The sequence below is a fragment of the Macaca mulatta genome, chromosome X (assembly GCF_049350105.2).
Source record: "Macaca mulatta isolate MMU2019108-1 chromosome X, T2T-MMU8v2.0, whole genome shotgun sequence".
Lineage (NCBI taxonomy): Eukaryota > Metazoa > Chordata > Mammalia > Primates > Cercopithecidae > Macaca > Macaca mulatta.
Window position 1 is genome coordinate 116,447,689 of NC_133426.1, and position 26,145 is coordinate 116,473,833.

Sequence of the window (26,145 nt, forward strand, 5' to 3'; positions counted from 1 at the left end):
CACACCTTAATTAGAGAGATCAAGGAGATCTACTCCTTAGGAGCCACCAGAGATAACATAAACTTAAACCAAGATCAGTTGGAATCAAAGGACATTTGCTAAACTTAGAAAGAACTGAAAATTCAGCTCTAGATTGGTAACTAGAAATAACGTGGTTAAAAATAGCCACTTTTCACAAGCTGTTGATCGTTGAAAGTGGGTAATGGGTACATAGGGGATCATTTTCATATTATCTATTTTTTGTTTGAAATTTAAGTTCTTCAATCCTACCCTACAGTGTTATATTTCATTCAACAAACAATGGAGTACTTAGTATGGAACAATACATTGTTTACTTCTTAAACAGTGGCAACAACAAACGCTTGAGTATTAGAAACATACTCAATTTTACTTTCTAACATAGCTAATGCCAATTCCAGTTGTCACATGCATATTTCACATGTAAACTGGAATAAGTCAAATAAGAGGTCTCGAAGTGTAGCAATGAACTTGAATTATCCTAAGAAATGGTTTTTTGTTCTTTTAATCATTACTCTTTGTATATCATCCCTGAAAAATACCCCCAAACTCCAACTCTTTCAGGTACAATTCATTTCCAATTGGAAAATAAAAGTGTAAATCATATCCCTTAAAGCTGCCAATTCCCATATTAGTTCTTACAAGTTATATTTAACAGCAGCTATCAGATATCTTTTAGCCGCAATATTACAAAATGTATTGTGGACGTAATTTCCGTGTAAAATGGCTAAACAACACCTACTCTGAAAACAGAAGCATCTCAAAACAATTTTCACATGCAAGCAAAGACTCTTCTCTCCCCGCTCCAAAAACACAAGGCACTTACGAGGAAAGTTGTACTTAAAGCAGGTCTGTGCTGCAATCATCCACTCGGCCCTGGTCTCACAGAAGATGGCAATGGTGTTCTTTGGTTTTAGTCCCAGTGCAGTGAGTCCACTACCAAAGTTATTCACTCTGCAGTTCACTTCAAGGTAGTTCATCCATTTATAATTCCCAAGAATTAACTGTTAAAGTGATACATTCCCTAATATTAGTATATTCAAACAAGCAATTAAAATACTATCCAAAGCATAAAACTCTAAAAATGCTCTTAAGTGAACATAAAGAAGCTACGAACGGCTTCTGAGTAGTTTTACACAGCACTATAATAGAATGCCAGCATATTTAAAACGCACTCCATTTATAATAAAACAAATGTGTCTTACTCTTTAAAACATAAATGAAAAGCACCAAAATACTTTACCTTCTTAAAAACTTTTCCATTTGGCTGCATTTCATTTTCTTCACTTAGGATTTCCCTGGTCCCAAGGCTGTCCTTCTTCCCAAACTTGGATACAGCATGGTCAAATAATTTATCCAGAGTATCTGCTCCAGGGATGTCTATTACAGCTAGTGAGTCGAAGTGTGTGACAGAGCGATATGGACTTCCAGGTTTGTCTGAAGTGGGCTTAGCTTTTATTCTCTTTGCCATAGCGTTTTTCTTCTTGGCATTGGTAAGAAAATACCATGGAATAAATATAAGGGCACTGTATATTGTTATTAACAAGTGGACAGGCAGCAAAATAATGGTGAGTACATTTAGCTTAAGTTTCATAGTGGAAAGGCTTCTAAAATGGTGCTTATTTCTTGTTATTCTTTGGCTTTTGAAAGCCTTATTTTGCTGAAGAAGGCAATAATAGAAGCAGCAGTAAGAATAGCAGTACAGCCAAGGCAGTTCAATCTCAGTGATACAGATAAGTTAGTAATCTTTGGAAGCCGACAATAAAGTACGCCTGTAGGTGATGACAATGAATCAAGCAGAGAGCAGGAGAAAAAAAAAAAAAAAAAAGAGTATTAACAAGTTGATAGCACAATTGATTTAAATACTCAGGTCTTTATTAGTTTACACAATTAATTACAGAAAGCTGAAATAACTGGTCTGAAAGGCTGGCATTTTCCATTTGTAATCATTATTGACATAAATGTCTTTGAGCACATCAACTTCTGAATTTAATTTTTTCCAGATTTCTAGATGTAGTGGTACTCTGCATATCATTCTGTGAGTTGAACAACAACCTTAATGCTTACGCAAATGCATGAATATGATATTTAAGTCTGGCAAAACTGTGGTAGAATAGGGTATGCCAATGAGATTTTTCTTAAACATGTGCATGTAAACTAGACATCTTTAAATAGTGTTAAGTTTATATCCAAAGGCAGGGGGTGGGGGGCAGAAACTACCAACTTAGATTTACTTCTCAAAGGTCAACCCAGAAACATTATTCTGAGTTCTTCATTAAGGTACATTTCTCAGGTAATGCTATTTACTATCTCCTGTTTCCCATATGGGATCAATACAGTTGTAAAATCATTTCCTGTATGTCCACTTTGTGCTCAAAACTGCACCAGTTGCCTAGGAGTGGTAATACAAGTCTGAAGTTGTATTAATTCCTGGCCCTTGGCCATTATAAGTTAACATTTATGAGTCAACTATCACACAAGATAGATCCAGTGTTTTTGAAACTGTTTGGGGGCATGGGGACAGGGGGTGCAACTAAACCATCTCTTCTAATAAACACTACTGCAAACTGCCCATATATAACACTAAAAAGTGGAGTTGCTCTGGCCAAAACAGGGTTTGGGGATGTCTAGAGTCCTGCACCAGAATTCCCTGAATCCCAACTCCCAAGGTGACCACTAAAGCACTTCCACTGAAAAGCCTTGTGGTAATACATAACTACCACATGCAGTATAGGCAGTAGTATAAGCAATAAACGCAAAAGGAGTTCACAGAAAGTGCAAAATGGCCAAGAGTAACTAGGAGAGGCGTTGTGGAGATTAGATTTAAGCTGGACCTTATGTTGGGCATCTAGAAATGAAAGAGGAATGGAAGGCATTCCAGGCTTAGGGACTGTACGAAAAAAGATACGAAGGTGGGAATGAAAGGACTTTGGGAGAATAGGAAGTACCAATAGCAAGGACACTAGTCTGACTGGGGCACAGCATACACTAAATATGCTAAATACACTTGACTAAATATGCTACGGTAGTTACAAGATTTAACAAATTAGGCAAAGTAATTTTGATTGGATTACGCAGAAAGCTGGGGGCTGCTGCAGGTTAGAAAAACAGTGCCATTGGAAAGAAACTACGGAAACAGGCTCAAAAATAGTAATTTTGCTTTTTTTTTTTTTTTTTTTTTGAGACAAGCTCTCATTTTGTCACACAGGCTGGAGTGCAGTGGTGTGATCTCAGCTCACTGCAACCTCTGCCTCCAGGGCTCAAAAGATCCTTCCCACCTCAGCCTTCCAGGCAGCTGGGAACACAGATGTGCTAATATCACCATGCCTGGCTAGTGTTTTTGCATTTTTTGTAGAGATGGGGTTTCGCCATGCTGCTCAGGCTGTTCTCAAAATCCTGGGCTCAAGTGATCTGCCCTCGATGGCCTCCCAAAGTGCTGGGATTACAGGCGGGGGCCATCACACCCAGCCTAAGAATAGGAATATTTTTCAAAGAGTTTACCTTCAACTGAGAAAGCTACTTTGGTGAGTCGTAGCATATTTCAACAAGAAAAATCAAAATATTAGTTCACTTTGCAGAGACAAACTGAAGCCCAACCTTCCGCAACTTTTGTAGAAACAGACTGACAGACTTAATTCAACTGACCCCAGGCTAGTTGATTGTTTTTATGCCATCTAATATAAAATCGTAGCTTAATCCTGCCTGTGCCTTTGTTCATGTAGTTTAGCTGAGTATAGTGAAATCAGCAAGAAACTAGAAGTCACTGGGTGTCAGTCCTCATCTCTGCCCCTAACTGGCTGTGTAACCTTGAGCAAACCATCTGTCTGAATCTGGGACCACACTAGATCAGTAGGCCTTAACCTCTTAGAGATGATGGGCCTTTTTGAGAATGAGAACTAGGAACCCAATTCCCCTCAGAAAGACATGCTAAATGATAGACACAATTTCAAGTGATTTACAAGTTCCTTGAAATCCATCCATGAACTTCAAAGGGCAACAATCCTGAACTAAAAATGTCTGGCCTAGGTGATTCTTAGGGCCATTCCAGCTTTAAATTCTATGATATACCCTACCTGGAAAGTACTTTCTCAGTCTCTTGGACAAGTCTGGTCATTCATTTCTTCAAGATAAGGTGTGTCATGTCAAGTGTTTAATCATAGTGCTGAACGTAAGATCCCCTCTAACAATCCTCTCCTCCTACTGAAGATTTCATGGCTACCCAAGTCCAGAACAATCTTTAATTTTTCTAATTTCACACATCATTAGCAGTATCTACCATTCAATCTGATATATGATTATACTACCATCACTTCCAAGCTTCTGGGTGCCTTAGTATAGAACATAGACCAGTAGTTCTCAACCATATCAAACCCAATACCTCTTTCTTATGACAAATATTTTGTGATACCTCTTCATAAACATCAAAGGATAGTCATAATCTACCAACACACCATTTTTAAAAAATAATTTCTTACTGGTACTATAAAAGAGTACCATAAAGAAACTAATTTAAAATTTTAAAAAATAGTTGTTTCGAAACATACATTCTCAGAGACAATATTAGCAGACATAAAAGCATGTCTTCAGATTTATAAAATGCCCCTAAGGGGCGAGTACCACCTTATCCTCAATTGAGAACTCTTCAGACTTAAGGCTGAAGATATATAAAGAAATAGAAAATAGCTTTTGAAGAGCCTATACTTTAGTTGGATTTAAACTGCACTGTATGTTTTTTAGTTATTGATGTTACATAAATTTAATCTTTTATACATATTTGCCTTAAGTCTTGGAGAAAGAGAAATGCTTACTAGGTAATCCTCATAATGGTTAGTACAGACATACACACATTGCATGCACACACACACACACACACACACACACACACACACACACACGCACACACACACACAGAGTAGGCAAAGCTCAAAGAACATTCAGGTGAGAAGAAACCAGAGAGATCATTTAGTCTAGAGGTTTTCAAATTCTTTCTGCAGGTAGTGAGGGGGTCATGGGTCATCCATTTGAATAGAATCTTATATAAAAACACAAGTGTAGATGAAAGCAAAAAGCATAGCTGCTCTGGTAGGGGAGGCTATGACAGCCCCTGAAGGTACTCCTTGGAACTTCCAGTTCAGCTGAATATTTGAACAACTGATACTGTCTGATCCCTCATCTTACAGAGAAGCAAATGAATGGTAGAGCACAAATCGAGCACCCAGTGCTCTTTCAAGTACACTAGCCAGCCTCTGCCCAGTTTTGCCTATCATCATAAACTATAATACTTCCTTGTCAGGTGTTATACTCAGTCTATTGATAAATTCATTTCAAAAAACATTTAAACATTTCATTTTACTTCAAAAAAAAAAAAAGAGTAGGTGGTAAGGGTATGATGCTGAGCATCGTACCCATCATTAGGCAGAATATAATGTCTCATAAGAGAAACAACAAAAATTTTCTAGGCTCACAGATCTGGGTTTAAAATGTGGTTCTATGCAGCCACAAAAAAGAATGAGTTCATGTCCTTTGCAGGGAGATGGATGAAGCTGGAAACCATCATTCTCAGCAAACAAACACAGGAACAGAAAATCAAACACTGCATATTCTTACTCATAAGTGGGAGTTGAACAATGAGGACACATGGACACAGGGAGGGGAACATCACACACAGGGGCCTGTCAGGGAGTGGGGGGCTAGGGGAGGGATAGCATTAGGAGAAATACCTAATGTAGGTGACGAGTTGATGGGTGCAGCAAACCACCATGGCACATGTATACGTATGTAACAAACCTGCACATTCTGCACATGTATCCCAGAACTTAAAAGTATAATTTAAAAAAGAAAGGTCTATATTAGTGGCTTCATTTGTAAAACAGGAATACTGCTTATATTACTTCCTTTATAGTGCTTTTGGGAGAAACCTTTGTCTTCTTCCTCTTAAATTCCATAGCTAATCATGCTTGGTCCCTGATAAATACTCTCATCTCTCTTGCCACGCCCTCACTTGGTTGTACTTAATCATCTTAACCACAGCCTGGTTCTATCCTATCCAATTCTCCACCTAATCTGTACCTATACCTATGCAGCTGAATTTGCTGTGAGAAACACACAACTGTGCTGAATGTCTCACTTTAAACTTGTGATTGCTACCTCAAATGGCCTCTCCCTGATGCAGAGAGACCACACTGCACTAGTCCACTCACTGGCCCACTCCTCTGGATTTCATACTTTACTCTCTTCAGACCACCAACATTCCTCATCCAGACTCATTCTCAGCAGCTGACCTATTCTGCAGAAAAAACAGCAACAATCCAAAGAGAATTTCCACAGACTCTCACTGCTACATCTACCCACCTAATCACATCTGTGGCCACATGCTGTTTTTCTCTCCTGTGACTATGGATGAACTGCTGATGCTCCAAGCTGAGGCCAACCCCTTCACTTGTGCATTACACCCTGTCTTTATAAGGACATGGAAGTGCTACTCTACCAATTCTTCCCTCTCTTCCTTCCTCATTAATTTTCCCTGCTCTTCTGAACTATTCCCTTCAGCATCATAACCAGCTGTTATTTCTTTCATCTTAAAAATCATTCCCTCCCTTGCATCTTCTTTTCAGCTATAGCCCATTTATTTTCTATCTCTTTGGCATTCCTTGAAAGACATGTCTATGGCTCTCTGTCTCCCAGTTCTCTCCTATTCTCTCTTGAACCTACTACAATCAGGCTTATGTCTCCTACCACTCTATAAACTTGTTCTCCTCATCAGGGTCTCCAATGACTTCCATGCTATTAGATCCAGAGGTCAATTAAAGCTCAGTTCTCTTCTTCCTTGACCCACTGGCAGCCTTTAACACAGCTGAGCCCTCTTCTGCTTTAAACTTCTTCACTTAGCTTCCAGGAGAGCATATTCTTCAGGTTTTCTTCCTACTTCCCTGGCTATTCCTTTTCGGTCTTTTTTTTTTTTTTCCCCCTGCTTCTTCCTCATATTCCTGGCCTTTAAATGGTATGGGGCTTGGTCTTCGAACCTCACAATTTTAAATACCACATATATGTTGTGATGACTTCCAAATTTCTCCCTCAAGCCTGGAAGTCTGCCTTAAACACTATATTTGTATATTCAACTGTTTCCTCAACAGATCCACTTAGATGTCAGTTAAATACCTCAAACTTAGCGTGTTTAAAACTGAGATCATCTTTCCACAATCCTATCTCACCCAGTCTTGCCCATCTCTATATATTCCACTTGCTTTGACCAAAAACCTTAGATTCACCCTTTTACCCCCCCCTCTCTTTCTCACACATTCCACAGGCAATTTATCAGCAAATCCTAATGGTTTGACTTACAAAACAGTTGAATCTAATTCAACTACTTCTCACCACCTCCACTGTTACCATCCTGGTTTAAGCCACTATCATCTCTCAAGTGGATAAATGGCATAGCCGATCTAGTCTCCCTGCTTCCACCTCATACCCCCACAATAAATTCTCAACTCAGAAGACACAGTACTATTCTCAAAATGTAAGTTAGATCATACCATTCCTCTGCTCAAAATCTTTTAAAGAATTCCCATATGACTCACCCAGAATATAAGCTAAAGTCCTTACTATAACCTGTAAGACTATATAATCTTTCCCCTACCCCAAGGTTATGACTTCACCTCCCAGTACGCTTTCCCTGGAACACTGTTCTGCAATCCCATTTGTTCCTGCCTCATGGCCTTTGTACTTGATGTTCCCTCTGCCTGGAATGTTCTTCCAAGACACCTACATAGCTTATTCTCTTGCTTCTTTTTTTTTTCTTTACTCAAAGAACACCTTCTCAGTGAGGCATTTCTCCAACCACCTTCTTTTAAAATTGGACTCCCCACACTTTATGTCCCTTACTTGCATTATTTTTTGTCCACAGTACTTTTCACTAATATACCATGTTTTATTTTTCATGTTTACTGTCTATGCCCCCAGTAGAATATAAGCTTCACAAGGCAGAGAGTTTGTCTCATGTGATGCTGAATCTGTGACTGGAACAGTGCCTCCATGTGTTAGCTTCAAACTGTTTACTGAATTAAGAATGTACCGGAATTCTTCTGAATCTATAAGGTAAAAATATATGCAAGTATAATAGCATGAAGGTAGCTAACTTTAATCATCTTAAAAACAACTACTTGTCCATGTCAACATCCTAGGAAATACTATACTCTTAAAATCCCTGGTAATTAAAATAAACTTGAATGTGTTGTTAGTTGCTTAATAGAAAATATGAAACTGGAAAAACTGCCTGTTGCACAGAGGAAAAAGATTGGTGTTATAAAAGCATGAAGATTACACAATTTGCACTATGTGCATCTTCACTGATACTTTTCACAAAGGTATGCTGTCCTTCCATGTATGAAGAGTGATACTGCTATCCCACCATTAGGAGGACGTGGACTTTGGCGCTTCCTTGAGATCATGTATTTGTATGTCAGCCAGAAAAAGGCAGGGCATTATCTTCAGTCACTGGATAGTTAATTGCTCCTGTTGAACTTCACCATTCCATATGGGAATCATAGTAATAACCAGGTACTGAGCATTTACTACAGGCTAGGTACTATGCTAAGTCCTTCAGATCTATTATCTCATTTAATCCTTCAGAAAACTCCTTTGAGGTAGTACCTTCATTTTAAAGATATAACAGACTCAGAGAGATTAAGTTGCCCAAGATAGCACAGCTGAGTAGAGATTTGAACCCAGGTCGATTTGATTTTAAAGTCCATGTTTTTAGCTCAGTTGTCTGTGATCCTAGTCATACTGGTATAATCTAAATAAGTGAGAGTGACAGACTTTGGGTATGAAGAAATACTGGCAACAATTTTGAGCAATGATCTGTCCTATATCCTAAGACATTTTGTTTGGGGGCGGGGGCTGTCTAGATGTCCAGTAAGTACTAGAAGTTTTAGTGAAAATCAGATTCAATTTTATATTTTTGTTCTGAGGTGAGATTTAATAAGTATTTCATTCCAGTTACTTCAAACACTCCAAGATAGGTTAAACACAAAAAGCATTAGTGATACATTAAGCTCTAGTACACAAAGTAAACAGACACTACATATTAATTAAAGTCTGAATTTAAAAGAAGAAATCGTCTTACCCAGAAGCATGTGACACAACACCAATTTGAGAATGAAAGAGAAAAACTACTGAACTGCAGTTGGTTAATGCCAAGACACTTTTTCAAAAGTTTTAGAAAATGAACTAAACCAAGCAAGGATCCATGCATCTGCCACGTTGAAACATACAGTAGTGACAAATTAACTTTGTCCTTGATATAAGATCTTACAATAGTTTTTAAATCAATTTGAAAATCAACACTTAACAATATAAGTGCTACTTTTTTAAAGTTTCATTTTCAAGTTATACATTATTTAAGAGTAATTTAAACACCAAATAAAAAGACAATTTGCCTTCTGAAACAGATTAGTTGTAACTAGTAAACATTAAATCAGGAAACAATTATAAAAGCTCCAAGAGATTAAACAGATAAGAATATCTGCTGTACTTTAAAAGATCATATTTCTAAATAGATGTTGCACCACAAAGACTTTTGTAAAGGGGCGGAGTGCTTCCTTAAAATCTTACTTTCTTTCACACACTATTAAAAACTTCCAAATTGTTTTTGGAATGATTGTAAAATATACAAGAGAAAGCTCAACTACTAGGTTAAGAATGGTTTCACTTTGTAAATGAAATCCAACTTTACAAGAGACATTACAATTAACTTTATACTTTAACATTAAAACTTAGAGAATGACAATACCTTAAGAAAATAAAGGCATTAAGAGTTGCTAACAAGATCTTTCATCAGTCTGCAAGATGAAATAATCATGTAAAATACATGTATCATTATAGCACTTGTCTCATCTGATTCAGATTGTTATATTGCAAATAACAAGCAGTCTATTCAATATAAAATAACTTGTGCAATCAAACCTTAAACTCAAATACACAGTAATTATAATAAATACATTTTAAAACCAAGAAAAGCAAAACAAAACCTAAGATACTATATAGATGCTGTATACCAACACATTACACCTGTGCCTGGCTAGGTTGACTGAAAGCTTTTCACAATTATGACTGATCTTTGGGTGCGTCTCTCACAAGATAAACTGAACCTGTTTACTTCATCACCTGGAGAGGTATTAACTCCTGAATTCGCCATTCTGCCAGTCTCTTTGCAGCTTTTCCCAGCAAAGAAAGCACCTCAGCTGCCATGTTGAAGATACTTTTAATGCTCTACAGTGAGTTCCCTCCCATCATGCCTTAAGAAGATCCCCAGCATGCATCAGATAATGTTGTTTCTAGGTCATAGGATGTTATAATCGGTATCCTATCTGTATATGTCAAAATGAGGAGCTCTAGGAGTCAATGCTGCTGCCTACACACTTCACCTACACTGTGTATAATTATACATCTATTCCTCATTTCAAGTGATCAAGATATACTTGATTTTTTAAAATGTAGATTTCTAAAGCTGGGAATTGGTTGTATACAATTTAATCCAATAACTGGTTGTAAATAATTTAATCCAAAGCTTACATCTAAGGAATCTTGAGGATAAATCAGGCTAGAAGTGGCACCTGCTGGCTAAGCATGATGCTATAATCAAACTTTATTAAACATAATGAAAAAGGGACAAAAACTAAGTTCTGGGTGATATGTGTTTAGAGAGCAATACAAATGGTTCAGTGCTGTAGAAGGGCAGCAGATAGCACAATGACAATGTTAATGTTGTCCAACTGATGCTAAAGAGTAACTGCTGCAGGTCCCTGTACACAAAACCTTGCTGCTAAATTAAACTGCCCATTGTACCACAGTGGAGACTTAATTTTATCTACAAAGTCTTCAATTTACTGGGTGCTTTTTCTTTGTTGGGATATATAGATGATTTTAACAGAAGTTAACTAAAAATAATTGGGTTATAGAATTTAACTTTAAAGTTAACTTTTATAACAAATGTGTTTTCTTCAAGTGAAGAATATACAAAATATCTATAGGTTATACATCTATTTCCTGTAATCTTACATATTTATTATAATAAAGTAATACAACTTAGGGCTTTCAACCATGAGTGTAGGTTCCAAAAAAGTCTTTAAGCAGCAGTAGTATTTCCCATAGGAATATCTTCATGTTACAGGGAGAATTTTACAACTATGCCCTTTTTTGCCACATGATCTGCCCTCCCCATCTGCTAGAGGAGGAACCAGTTTAATAGGTTAGTTTGTGAATGTTCTTTCCAATATGTCAGACTGTTAATAAATTATGCAACAATGTAGTCTTAAACCATTTCTTATAAAATGGCCAAATAAATGACTATAATTCAGCTGCCTGACTACCATAATACAAAATTGTATCGTGATTAAAAAAACAAAAAACTCATTCTGCTTTTCAGTATTAAATGGATCTCAGAAGTGATTCTAATTAAAGAACTCAAAGACAGATTATTCAATAATCTGCTGGATATTGAAATTTTATGGCCATATAGTCAACGCTCACATATTAGCCGTAGTAAAGAACAGAAGGACACATTTTCTAAAGACAGCAGGTAATTCAAAAATGCATTTTATCCTTATTAGCATTTCATTTTGAGTATGTCTGACATTTCAGAAATTAAAGAATTCCTACGTAAAGAAGTAAGTCACACAAAGCCAAATATAAGAAGCCATGGAAAAGTACCCCTAGAGTTAATGTCTCCGCATTAGGATTGGGAATACATTTCATTCTGTTCTCTCCCTCCACATTCATTTGTTTATCTGGCTTATGTTTCAGTAAGATGAGTGAGACAAGGGTGATAAGGAAGTTAATTATTTCCATTTTGAAACATACTTTGGGAAAGTTCAGACAACGGCAATTAATGGGGAGCCTCCAAAGTGTCACAGAGTACTATCTGCAATCTCCTGAACAGAACAACTGGCCAGATATGTTCATGCCAATGTTTCTGGTAACTTCTACTCTTCACCTTGGTAGTTTTTTCCCTTCCAAATCTAGATGGGCTGCAGATTGATTGGTATAAATATGTATGTGTGTGTGTGGGTGTGTATCTGTGAGAGAGAAAACAGTACTTTCTGTAGTTAAATTAACTATAGAAGTTTGAATACTACACTCTTCACAGTGGCAGTACAGTCTGTCAACTTCCAAAAGGAAATAATAACTTTACTGATATTTTAACTTCTTTGTCAGTCATTGGGGAGCATGTAACACCTAAGTAGCTGAATTCGGTGACAGCTAATTCTGATCTGCTGATAAAAATCTTTGGCCATGTTTAAGATTCTTCTAATGCAGGCTAATCAGTGGACTTCAGCACTTAGCTATACAAGAACATGGTCTTTTGAATTTCTTTATACTTGGAAATCAAAAATAGTTATTAGCACATAAGAACTACTATATCTTCAGTTTCAAATTTATAACCTATTAAAATGAAAGCAATTTTCAGAAGACCAGGAATTCCAGAGAGACAGTATCACACATAGGGTTTTAGTCGTGGTTCACAAGCTGCTGAGCTGTAAGACCTGGAACAAATTAACCTCTCAATGTCTGTTTCCTCATCTGTAAAATGAGAAGTTGGGTTCATATTTTAAGATATCACAAAACAGTAAAAAATGTAAAAGAAAGAAGAATCGTAGGGGGAAATGACACAGAGCTACCAAGTTGTTGTTGTTGTTTTGCCGAGCATGAATTTTTTTAAAGCCCTACCATTTATTATCACCATCATTTCACGAGATAAAGAACATGTTTAATTCCCCTAAATTAGAAAGATATATTCCGTAAGAAGCACTCCTTTAAAGTGAAAATGTTTAGCTTTTAAAAACTCATGATCTTCTGTCCTTATTTTTCTCACTTCACCATGGACCAGTGAAAATGTTTTCACTAACCAGCACTGGTCTAAAAGTCGATAATTGGGGATTATAGGAATAGGTAAATTTCAAAGTCCAAGCCTCAAACACTATGATTTTAATTTTATGTGCTCTGTTGTATTTCTTTTACTCCATATTGTAGTCTAGAATAGATGCCTCAACGAAACATCTACTTAAAAATTTATGAAGATCAGAAATACACTTAAATCAGTTTGAGAGACAGCCTCTATGTATACTTGCCCCAACACATTGAAGTTTATTCTTCAATAAGCTTTGGCGCAGGTACACATTGTGGCTGTCTCTCAAAGAATAAGCTTCAGGTTGGTATGGTGGTTCACGCCTGTAATCCCAGCACTTTGGGAGGCCGAGGTGGACGAATCACAAGGTCAGAAGTTTCAGACCAGCCTGGCCAACATGGTGAAACCCCTGCTCTAGTAAAAATACAAAAATTAGCAAGGCGCCGTGGTGGGCACTTATAATCTCAGCTATTCAGGAGGCTAAGGCAGGAGAATTGCTTGAACCCAGGAGGCAGAGGCTGCAGTAAGCCGAGATCATGCCACTGCACTCCAGTCTGGGTGACAGAGCAAGACTCCATCTTGGGGCAAAAAAACAACAACAACAAAAAAAAACAATAAGCTTCAATGCATCAGGGCAAGCATAAACTGCTATGGATGTAACTTCATCAACAATAACGAACCACTGGGGACAGGTGCGGTGGTTCACGCCTATAATCCAGCACTTTGGAAGGCGGAGGTGGGATAATCACTTGAGGCCAGGAGTTCAAGACCAGCGTGGGCAGCATGGTGAAACCCCATCTCTGCTAAAAATATAAAAAAAAAAAGCTGGGCATGGTGGCATGTGTCTCTAACCCCAGCTACTCGGGAGGGGGAGGCGGAGGTTGCAGTGAGCTGAGATGGCACCACTACACTCAAGCTTGAAAGACAGAGCGAGACTCTGTCTCAACAACAACGATAATAATAATAATAATAATAATAATAATAATAATAATAATGAACCCCTGATTGTGTACTTACTATTAAACCCATTTTAAAGATAAGGCAACTGAGATAATGAGAGACTAAGTAGTTTACCAAAGACACATATTCTATAAGCCTCAGTAGTCAGAACTGGAACTCTAATCTCTGATCCAGTTTTGGGTAGGACTCAAATAGAAAGATGTTGCTTGGATTTTAATTACCACTTGCTCTTTTACAAATGAGTGGCAAATGGTTAAAATTTTAGAAGCTGCACAGGGTAAAATGTTTTCCTATTTTGCTGTATAAAATAGTGCCTTTTTAAACACAATCATAAATATTGGTGGAGTTTTTCCTCTATAAGAGTCAAGATGCCCATTAGTATGGTCACTTACTTTTCTCAAAAAGCTAATAAAATTACACATTTAGAATTTCTAAAGGACAAATACTTACAAATGTCCTCTTTTTCTCTTAAGAAGAACACGAATATCTTCTGTGATTTCAATCTGCAGTAAGAGACAGCATTTATGAGTACAATGACATGAGAAAAGTACCCCTTTAAAAGAAATATTGAGTGCTTATTCACATTATCTGCGCACCTTAGCTCGTAAGCTTTTCCTTTTTACTAAAGGAAAAGCAAGAAATGACTAGAGATGAGTGTCTGACTAGAATTAGTGCTATTACAATCTCAGAAAGTAACTGAGCCAGACTCTAAGTAACAGTAGTTGAAACTCTATGGAAAAATGACAAGAAGCAAGAGTCATGTTCTTAACGGTTTTATTTGTATCTCTGAATCCCCCATGGTCAGGACCAAAGCCATGTTCAGACACAGAGACAATGTCTGACCACAGCAAACTAGTCAGTCACACAAGACAGCCATCCCCACACGCAGATGACTGCAGGCATCTATTCTCCCATCGAAACCAAAAACGAGTAAGTTCCTCGAAACAACACAAGGTTCCTTCCCAAATACAAATACGACACTGGTCTAAGTAGAAACCTAAATATATTTCCATCTTCTTTCAGTCTGTAAACACACCATTTTTGTGACATTTTTCAAGATATACACCAAAAGGGCCAGGCAATGGTGGCTCATACCTATAATCCCAGCACCCTGGGAGACCAAGGCAGGCAGATTCCTTGAATCCAAGAGTTCAAAACCAGTCTGGGAAAAATGGCAAAACCCCATCTCTACTAAAAATACAAATAATTAGTCGAACATGGTGGTGCATGCCTGTAGTCCCAACTACTTAGGAGGCTGAAGTGAGAGGATCACCTGAGTCTGGGAGGTCAAGGCTTCAATGAGCCAAGATTGCACCACTGCACTCCAGACTGTGTAACCAGAGTGAGATCCTGTCTTAAAAAAAAGAAAAAGAAAAAGAAAAAGAAAAAGGAAGGAAGGAAGGAAGGAAGGAAGGAAGGAAGGAAGGAAGGAAAGAAAAGAAAAGGAAAAAGATATATACATCAGAAATGTTTGTCAGTTTAGGGTTGGGGTTTGACCTATTTTGGACAATGCAGGAATAAACTAGTTACCATCTGAATACTTGGAATAGTAAAATAAGGCCCTTCAGTAATTTGATATTGCTTTCTACAGAGCTGGGGCTCCCTGGGCATGATGCTATACTCTAAATAACTGAGGCTTTATTCCATCCAGCAGTATTCACTACTACTTGCATATGATTACGTAACAAGAATAACCCTTCGAGTTTTTTAGTTTTTTTGTTTTTTTAGTCTAGATGCCTCCATGGAAGTCATACAAACATCCACATAACTGTAATCATCACACTAACTAGCTGGTGTTAATTCAGACAGTTAATTTTCTCCTTGCTACTATTAAAGAGATGAAGGAAAGAATGATTTATACCCAAGCCTATTACTAACAAAGACTAGTTACTAACAGTGAACTACTTTCAACTTTATGTTAATATCCACAATCTACTTTTGTTGAGGGGTTACCAGGGACAGCATCAGTATATGTCTTAACACAAATAGTTAAAACTACTTATAAACAGAAGTCATGCCATTTCATATGTTCTTATTTTTCTTCCAGAAGGCTAACACTGGCCATTGAAGGGGGGGGCGGGGCACTTATATTAAAATAAGATCCAAAGAGCTCACAAGGAGAATGTTGGGAAAGAAAAACTTCATACTTCTATATAAAAACATACACATTTCCCCCATAGATAATTCCAATAACTTAAAAATAAATGACAAAAAAAAAAAAAAACACCCATCCTTCTATAAAATCATCTAAAGATCTAAAGGTGGAAGTTGCAAGGGAGAGGGATAAGGGAAAACACAAAACTATCTGCTAGTTTGCTTAATTTGGAAAATAACTCCATAAATAAATATTTGCAAAGGATAGTCAACTCTTGACCCTTGGTACTAGAGAGTGTCAGGGAATTCTCCAAGCTGGATGAGAGCCCCAGCTTAAACCTTCTACTCATCTCCATTCTCGTAGCCCCAAATTGGCTGAGCAGGAGAAGCAACTCTCAGAGGTTCTCTAATGCTAAGGAAGTAATTTTTCTCAATGCCTATCACCTTAAAAGCCATTTCTTTCATCACAAAAAAATGAAAGAAAGTAGCAGCTACCCAGGAAAGAAAAGGAAACCAAATCACATTTTGTAACCTAGCCTAATTTAGTTCTACACAACAGAAAAACTGATCCTGCACTCTCCTCTCTCCTAGTCTCCTCCTACAAAATAGCACCTCCCTGTTAAAGTCATTATATTAAAACAAATTGAAGAAACAATTTAATATAAAAAAACTAGGCAGATTACCACCATGCGGGTTGCATTTACAGACGATCAGGAATTGGGATGATTTAGCTAAAACTGTAAAACAAACTTCAGACTCTTTCACTTCAGATATACGCAAGGTTTTTGTAACATAAGAAAGTTAGAAAGTCTTAGCCTAGCAAATTGTTAACAGACTGAAGCATATATTGTTTATTTTCAACCTAACAGTAACATGGTGGCATTAAAAAAAGAAAAAAGAGATAATACAGCATCAAGAGTTTATTATCTTACCATTAGAAAAGAAGGCAGCACTGAAAAAGCCCAACTCACCAAATGCCAGTGAGCAAAACGAAGTCCATGCAGCTAATAGGACAGCAAAAAGTGATATAAAAAAAATTAAAAACTGTTAAAAATACAAGGCAGTGTTCAATTTCAGACAACCCTCATATCTGGGGACAGACTTAAAAACAAATCATTAATGTGTTTGGCTCTAGCCCTCTCTGCAAATAAGTTGGTCTCTTAACCAATATTTTGAAAACATTCTTCCACAAGCAAAGTCAATACTAAACTTGTGATAGCATCTGTTGGAAATGTTTCAAGCACGAAAAATCATCGTCCTGTACTTAATGTCTCAAAAATCGATCTTAATAAGTTTAAAATAGAATGTTTCAGAAAACAGTGGAAAAATATTAAGAAAGCTTTTGGCCGGGGGTGGTGGCTGATGCCTGTTATCTCAGTACTTTGGGAGGCTAAGGTGGGCAGATGACCTGAGGTCAGGAGTTTGAGACCAGCGTGGCCAACATGGCAAAACCCTGTCTCTACTAAAAATACAAAAATATGCTGGGTGTGGTGGTGCATGCCTATAACCCAGCTACTGGGAAGGCTGCGGCAGGAGAATCGCTTGAACCTGGGAGTCAAGATCACACCACTGCACTCCAGCCTGGGTGACAGAGTGACTCGGTCTCCAAAACAAAAAGAAAAAAAAAATATTAAGAAATATAAAAATATTAGCACTTAATGTTCAAATCTAAAAGTAAATTCTGGCCAAGTCCTTTTCAAAACAATTCTCTACGCAATGGTCCTTGATAAGTCTTATTTTAGATAAGTATACATAAATCACATATTGGTAAATAGTAGATTAAAACTGCCATACTAAAATACATTTCAATGTTTAGAAATGTTGTTATCAAGAAATAATACAGGTCAAAAACAGTATGTATGACTCCATTCTACATACATACATATATTTGAGTGTTACATATTCATAGAAAAATTAGCAAAATGTATTTCAAATATTAACAGTTATTGCTGGGTGGTAGGATTAGAGGTGAATTGTTTTAATATTTGCATATATTTTGGGTTTTTTCTGCTGATTTAGTGTCTTCCAAAATGTTCAAAAATAAAAATTGTATACTTAAAATTTATTTTAAAAACCATAAAGGAACAAGAAAATGACTCATTAAAAACAGTACTAAAAAACTGTAGTAAGCCAAACTACGGAAGGTGTCGCTCACAGGCTAAGCTGTGGGAGAAACTTTTCTTTTCCCCTTAAGAATATATGTGAGCCAGGCGCAGTGGCTCACGCCTGTAATCCCAGCACTTTGGGAGGCTGAGGCAGGCAGATCACAAGGTCAGGAGTTCGAGACCAGCCTGACCAACATGGTGAAACCCCGCCTCTCCTAAAAATACAAAAATTAGCCAGCGTGGTGGTGGATGCCTATAATTCTAGCTACTCAGGAGGTTGAGGCAGGAGAACTACTTGAACCCGGGAGGCGGAGGTTGCAGTGAGCTGAGATCACACCACTGCACTCTAGCCTGGCTGACAGAGTGAGACTCCGTCTCAAAATAAATAAATAAATAAACAAACAATAAAATAAAAATATTCAAACATTACAAAATATATCAAATGAAGTGAAAGTGTCCTTTTTTATCCAACCACCTAGAAATAACAGCTTTTATGTTTGGTGGGTAACTTTGAAGCCCTTTTTCTAAGCATATTCTAATACACACATACATTTTTTTTTTTTTTTGAGATGCTGGAGTCTCACTCTGTCACCCAGACTGGAGTGCAGTGGCATGATCTCGGCTCACTGCAACTTCCACTTCCCAGGTCCAAGAGATTCTCCTGCATCAGCCTTCTGAGTAGATGGGACTACAGGCGTACACCACAGTGCCCAGCTAATTTTTGTATTTTGAGTAGAGACAGGGTTTCACCATATTGGACAGGCTGGTCTTGAACTCCTGACCTCAAGTGAACCACCCACCTCGGCCTCCCAAAACGCTGGGATTACAGGCATGAGCCACCTCGCCTGGCCAACACATAAAATTTTTAAACAAAAATTGAATCATACCGTCTATACATGTCTGCAACTTGCTTTAAAAAACAAAACACTGGGCCAGGTGCAGTGGCTCACACCTATAATCCCAGCACTTTCGGAGGCCGAGGTGGGTGGATCACATGAGATCAGGAGTTCGAGACCAGCCTGGCCAACATGGTGAAACCCCATCTCTACTAAAAATACAAAAACAAAATTAGTCGAGCATGGTGGTGGGCGCCTGTAATCCCAGCTACTCGGGAGGCTGACGCAGGAGAATCACTCAAGCCCAGGAGGCGGAGGTTGCAACAGCAAACCTCTGTCTCAAAAAGAAAAATAAAACAAAAAACTGACTCTCTTACATGTCTTTCCATGGCAGAATACACAGATCTACTTTTTAACCATTCCATGGCATTCCATTGATTATATGACCACATCACAATTAAGTCAACCCATATTCTCTGTTGGCAGACATTTGGGGTTTTTCTAATTTCTGATCATTCGAAAGATCACAATGAACATCCCTATCAATATACTTATGCTAGTGATTCTAGAGGGTTTATATCTAGCAGAATTGCTGATTCAAAAGGGTATGATTTTATATTTAGTCTATTAAAAATTGCCCTCCAGGCCTAGAAGCAGTGATACCCCAATAGCAATGAGCATATCTAGCACACAGATCTTGGGTTCCAAATACAATTCTCTAAGAAAAGGAACCAGAGCTCTTTGGAGCAGTTGATTCCAGGTCTGAGGCAGGAAATAGTCAAGATGAAGTTAGTGTCATCTGGTGCCAAGGAATAAAGGAGGGCTGAATTTTTTTAAATGGGGTCATGTGAAAAGGACACAGGGGTCAACCCAAAAAGAGCTCCCAATGGCCAAAGCTGGTATTAACACAACCTGGGCAACAAATAACAGTAATACTAGATTATATCCCACAGAATAAAATAATATCCATGAGTCCATACTAATATAAATGAACGACTGAATAAGTAAATGAGGGAGAAGAGACTAATCATCCTTACAGAAAAATTCTAATAAATGTAGAAGGAATAAAGGAAATAGAAAATCTCCATTAGAGCACCACAGGAATAATTACTACAGGCAAAATCCATCAGTGAATGCTAATGCTGGTGAGCAAAAGCTGAAACTGGACATTACATGGTCTCAAAGTATCTCCCCCAAATATGTATTAATAAAAAGTGTATTGATATTACTTCATTGCAAAAGGGAAAATAATAACATTACTGTAGAAAAACACAGTTGATACCATCTTAACTAGGTGATCAGAGTTACCATCACCAGTAATAAGGTGCATCTATATCATGTAAGCCCTAGCTTGATTCACTGAGAAGAACACAGCATCACTTTTGTGGTATTCTTGCCCGAATTGCATAATCTCAATCAAATCATGAAAAAACATTAGATTAACCCAGATTAGGAACATTTTTAGTTTTTATAATTATACTATAATTGTGTAACATGTTAACATTAGGGGAAATTGGGTAAAGGTCCCATGGAAATGGTGTATAATTTTTGCAACTCTATTGTAAGTCTAAAATTTTTTTTATAAAAATGTAAACATGCCTTCTAAAAAAGAGTATACTATTTCATATTCCCACCAGCAGTATATTAATATGCCCATTTCCCCATACCTCCTCCAATACTAGATTGAACTGTTTGACAGATACCAAAAACATTGTCTTAACTTTTTGCTTTTCACTATTAGCCAATGAACATATGAAAATATTTCACTGGCTGGATACGGTGGCTCATGCCGTAATCCCAGCACTTTGGGAGGCCGAGGCGGGCAGAACACTTGAGGTCAGGAGTTTGAGACCAGCCTGGCCAACATGGTGAAACCCTGTCTCTACCAAAAATACAAACATTAGCCAGGTGTGGTGGCAGGCATCTGTAATCCCAGCTATTCAGGAGGCTGAGGCAGGAGAATTGGTTGAACCCAGGAGGTGGAGGTAGCAGGGAGCTGAGATCGCATCACTGCAGAGCGAGACTCCATCTCAAAAAAAAAAAAAAAAAAAATTCACTATGTCTGAATTTCTTATATAAATTACTTGCTCAAGTTCCTTGCCCATATTCAACTTGGTTTTTCATTTTTTTTTTATGATTCATAAGAGCCCTTTGTATATTAAGGAAATAAGCCCTTTGAGATATTGCAAATATTTTCTCCATTATAGCTTTTCTCTGTTTTGAGTGCTTGTTTTGGATAAATATTGTGGGGTTTTTTGTTGTTGTTGTCTGTTTTTTAGTTTTTAGTAGTAAAATGTATCTCCTTTATGGCTTCTGGGTCGTTTTCCCACTTCAAGACTATAAAATTATTCCCTCGCATTTCTTAGAAGTATGAATACTAGGTCAAAGATCTTACAAACTATGCCATATTCACATTCTCTGATGCCTTCTTGCTTGAGACACCAAATTACATATCCATGACAACAGTCATATTTCTTTGCATAGATAAATATGCAGTATTCTGATAGTTTTCACTTTATCCATTTTGAAGCAGTTTATTTATTTTTATTTTTCTTATCTAAGTAAGGTAAAAACTAAAGCAAATAAGCAATGCTTATTTATCCTAGACCCATTCTCTTCATCTAAACTCAAAGACAGAGTCTAGTTTGAATGCCAAGAGAAATATTCCAATCTTAGCTAATAATTCTATTATCATTCATTTTGTTACATAAATTCTCCCCTGTCATTAGTATGGAGATATATAAATACTGATGTAGATCTATCAAGTGCCTAATGAACTGCAAGCACACAAATTTCACTCCTGACATACCAAGTTGTAGACTCTTAGAACCAAAATGGGCTTTAAAGTGAAGATAATGAGCCTGTCTCTAAAAAAGAAACTCTTCTCTTGGGCAAACCTGGAGGACACTATGCTAAGTGAAATAAGCTAGACACAGAAGGACAAATACTACATTATACCATTTATAGGAGGAAACTAAAATAGTCAAACTCAAAGCAGCAGAGAGCAGAAACCAGGGTGACCAGGGGCTGGGTAGAGGGAGAAACAGGATGGTATTAGTCAAATGATACAAAGTTTCATAAGAAAGATGAAAAAGTCCCAGAGATCTACTGTACAGCATAGTGCCTATACTTAACAATATTGTATTGTGTATTTTAAAATTTGCTAATAGGGTAAATCTTATGTTAAGTGTTTTTATCACACATACACACAAATAACAATACAAAAGACGGCAGAAGGAAACTTTTGGAGGTGATGGATGGGTTTATGGCATAGATTGTGGTGATTATTCTCTCCAAGTTGTTTACATTCCATTTTTACAGCTTTTTGTATGTCAATCATACCACAATAAAATGGTTTTTAAAAATGAGGGATGGGTGGTTAATTACTGTCCATTTTTCGTGCCAATAGTTTTCAAAGGCAACTTTTTAATTATATAGGTGTAATCATTCTTCAAGGAAAAATGAATACAAATTAGAGTGCGCACACAGAGGTTTCCAAATGAATCCATCCATCTCTCTTTAGGAAGTCTCTGCAGTATACATTGCTTAGGACAGTTTTGCTTAAGGAAGTTTAGCTTGTTCTGCTACCAGTGACAAAGAGCAGGGTAAAAGACACAGGGAACCAGTGAGATGCCTACTAAAATAAGAAATGGAAGATGCTCAAAGACAAACATTGCTTGGTTTGACATTTTGTCTGTGTGGTTTATTCTGCCTATTTGCTTCCTTTACCTGAGGCTTAATTGAAATCTCCAGTTTCTGAGCCATACTTTTTATCTCAGCTTTGAAATTCAGTTTAAATATGTACCTTTTGGGAAAGTGTTGTTATTTATTTATTTTTTTTAACGACAACCCCACCCATCCCTCATATTTAATGACAAATAGAAAGTTTTTTAAACGCCAGAAAATTCCTTTTTTTTTTTTTTTTTTCTGAGAAGTGGAGTTTCACTCTTGTTGCCCAGGCTGGAGTGCAACGGCACGATCTTGGCTCACCACAACCTCCACCTCCCGGACTCAAGCGATTCTCCTGCCTCAGCCTCCCGATTAGCCAGGATTACAGGCATGCGACACCAGCCTGGCTAATTTTGTATTTTTAGTAGAGACGGGGTTTCTCCATGTTGGTCAAGCTGGTCTCGAACTCCCAACATCAGGTGATCCGCCCGCCTCAGCCTCCCAAAGTGTTAGAATTACAGGCGTGAGCCACCGTGCCAGGCCCCATTTACTTTTTAGCAATAATATTTAAATCTTGACTTTTGAATAGGGGTATATACTAGCTTAAAATAACTTACTATGACACAAATAAATTATGGAGTGAAGTACAAGGTTGACGTTAAAATTTATTAATCTACTCTTTACCTTCCGCACAGAGTGTTGTAAGAATTTTAAAAACTGAACATAACGATAACTGTAAATAATTTTAAAAAGAAAGAAACAGTTCCCCCTACTCCATGACTAAGAAGCTAAAATAGGGTCTGCTTTCTGGAACATTAAGAAAGCACCCTTTGTACTTCCCTCTATACTAAAATTAGGAAATTCTTTCTAATCAGTTACAATTACAGCTTTACTCTTAAGATTATCTTGAGACTAGATAAAAGATGAATGTAAGAATATGAAAAAGCAGCAAGAAAGTACACCATTCCTATTCTTTCAGTTACCTAGAATTAAATTAGCAGTGGTATCAACAGTGAAAGCACATTCTCTTTATGAGTTCTCAATATATCAATTGCATTTAAGTTAGAATTTTTCAAAGTCATAAAAATCAACAGATCATGCTTTTTTAGGTCCACACCTAAGAAACAGCTTGATTATTATGAAACAACTACTGGGGAAAAAACTTTCAATATATGAAAATTGCTGTCACACTGGTAATTCTTGACTCAGAATCAAGAATCTTATGATACTGATTTTTAAATATTTTGGACAAACAGATTACATAACAGCAAACACTGACCTTACCACAACTCTCCCTCCCTTCCAAGTTTAGTCAACAAGTGTGTTGATACATGGATGAATCTGAATTTACAAGGCATTCATTAAAATACTAGAGACCTGAACAATACTTGAAGAAATTGTTTGTTACCTTAAGTGTTCTTAACCAGAAAGTACTCCTGTGTAACAATCAAGACTTCCCACAAAATTTGTTCAATTTTTGCCAGAAGGTATGTTTTGTTTTTGTTTAAAATGACAAAAACATAAGTCTTACACACAGAGAAATGCCTAACATTATGAGCAGAAAGTACATATGGAATTATAATTTTAGGAGAAAAAATTAGCACTTTCCTCTACATTAGAGACTGATAAAGTATTTCAGAAACGAAAAATATATTTTTAGAAACGCAGACTCTTAGAGTTAAAATATGGTCCGTTTAGACAATTCTCAAAGTACCAGCTGGGGTTACCAGTTCCTTGCAGGACTACTACTTATAATATTGCATCCTTACTTTCATTTCTGCCATGAATAACTTGTATTTACTAAAACAGATAGCAATGCGCTGGGGGTCCATAAAAACTAGTGCCAATTAAGAATAAAGAAATTACTCAATGCTGCCAAAAGTATACAAAAAGGCACTTTATATACTGTTGACAGAAGTAGAAATTAGTACATGCTAAATAGAAAACAACTTGGCAATATGTGACAACAGGCCTTCAGTTACACTTCCTGCACTTGTAATTTCACTTTCTATTTCTGGGAATATCCTAAAGCTGCAGTTCCCAAACTTTTGGGCACCAGGGACCAATGGTGGAGCTCAGGCAGAAATGCTCACTTGTCGCTCACCTCCTGCTATGCAGCACAGCTCCTAAGAGGCCATGGACCAGTACAGGTCCGTGGTCTGGGAGTTGGGGACCCCTATCCTAAAGGAAATCATTAGAGATTCACACAAAAAATAGAGGACAGTCATCATGGTGGTACAGATAACAGAAAAAAAAATAGGAACAACTTCAAATGCCCAATAGGAGATTGGTAAAATAATGTATCCATGTGATCAAATACTATACAGCCATCAAATGCAGTATTGCCAGATTTAAGAGTATGAGAAAATGTTTAAGATATATGAAGTAAAATTGGTTTAAGATGAAACTTCATACTCAAGATCAACTTCCTCAAATTTATGTAGGCTATAAACCAAAATGTCAATCTCTAGATTGTAGAATTACAGGTGATTTTTTTTTTTATAGAGACAAGGTCTTGCTCTGTTACCCACGCTGGAAAGCAGTGGTGCAATCTCGGCTCACTGCAGCCTCGACCTCTTGGAAGCTCAAGCCATCCTTCCACCTCAGCCTCCTGAGTAGCTGGGACGACAGGCATGCGCCACCACATGCTAATTTTTTGTATTTCTGGTAGAGACAGTATTTTACCATATTGCCCAGGCTGGTCTCCAAATCCTGGGCTCAAGCGATCCATCTGCCTCAGCCTCCCAAAGTGATGGGATTATAGGCATGAGCCACTGTGCCCACCTAGAGGTTATTTTTAGTTTTATCCTTATAATTTCCCTACATTTTCTAAAACTTCTACAGTGAATGTCACTTTTATCATTTAATAATAAAGTAGAAAATATAGCACCAGCCTTTCAATTAATTCTAACGTGCGTCTCTGTATTGATAGTAACAATGAATATGGTCCAAAAGGTGTTTAGCCCTACTCAAGTGGCAAAGTAATACTGTAAAAGGAGCTAAAAGTTGGATTTACCTGTACTAAGGAAAGCAGGTTAGACTCTTCTGTTTTTAAATTAGGCTCAAAGCAAAATAAACTCTTCTTTTGCTCATGTAATATAATATATAAGCTAAATAGAATGAGGGTTTTCTTCCTTACTATAACTACCATGGTTAACTGTTTTCTGAAGCTAAGCATCCTTGTGGTCCCCTATGTCAAAACGTGACTAACAAAAATTGACTAGTACAAGCTGAGTTTCCCTAATCTAAAAATCCAAAATCTGAAATGCTCCAAAATCTGAAACTTTGTGAGCACCAACATGACACAAAGGACATTCTCATTGGACTACTTCAGACTTTTGGATTAGGGATGCTCAACCAGTCAGTATATAATGCAAATACTCCAAAACCTGAAAAATTCCAAAATCCAAACACTTCTGGCCCCAGGCATTTTGGATAAGGGATACTCAACCTGTAATAGCAAGTGAACAGACAGTATCAAAAAGCCAGACAATCATGACGGGTTCTGCACAGATGAAAGTATAATTTCTTTAAAGCTAAGAGTTCTACTTACTTATCC

General features: G+C 37.3%; 1 protein-coding gene across 8 annotated transcripts in view; it reads right to left on the reverse strand.

Moving 5' to 3' along the window:
- The window catches only part of ACSL4 (acyl-CoA synthetase long chain family member 4), an 82,575-nt gene that overhangs the window by 32,328 nt on the left and 24,102 nt on the right, over positions 1-26,145 (reverse strand). The window contains exons 2-4 of one of the 8 annotated variants that reach the window (XM_015127980.3): positions 14,333-14,385; positions 1,262-1,498; positions 845-1,022 (exon numbers count right to left, since the gene is read on the reverse strand). In XM_015127980.3, the coding sequence (XP_014983466.1) occupies positions 845-1,022; positions 1,262-1,489 (406 nt within the window). In that variant the 5' untranslated portion in view covers positions 1,490-1,498; positions 14,333-14,385. Of the gene's footprint in view, positions 1-844; positions 1,023-1,261; positions 1,791-14,332; positions 14,386-26,145 lie in introns of those variants that run through there. The other 7 variants (XM_015127979.3, XM_077987799.1, XM_015127977.3 and 4 more) reach the window with 7 other exon arrangements.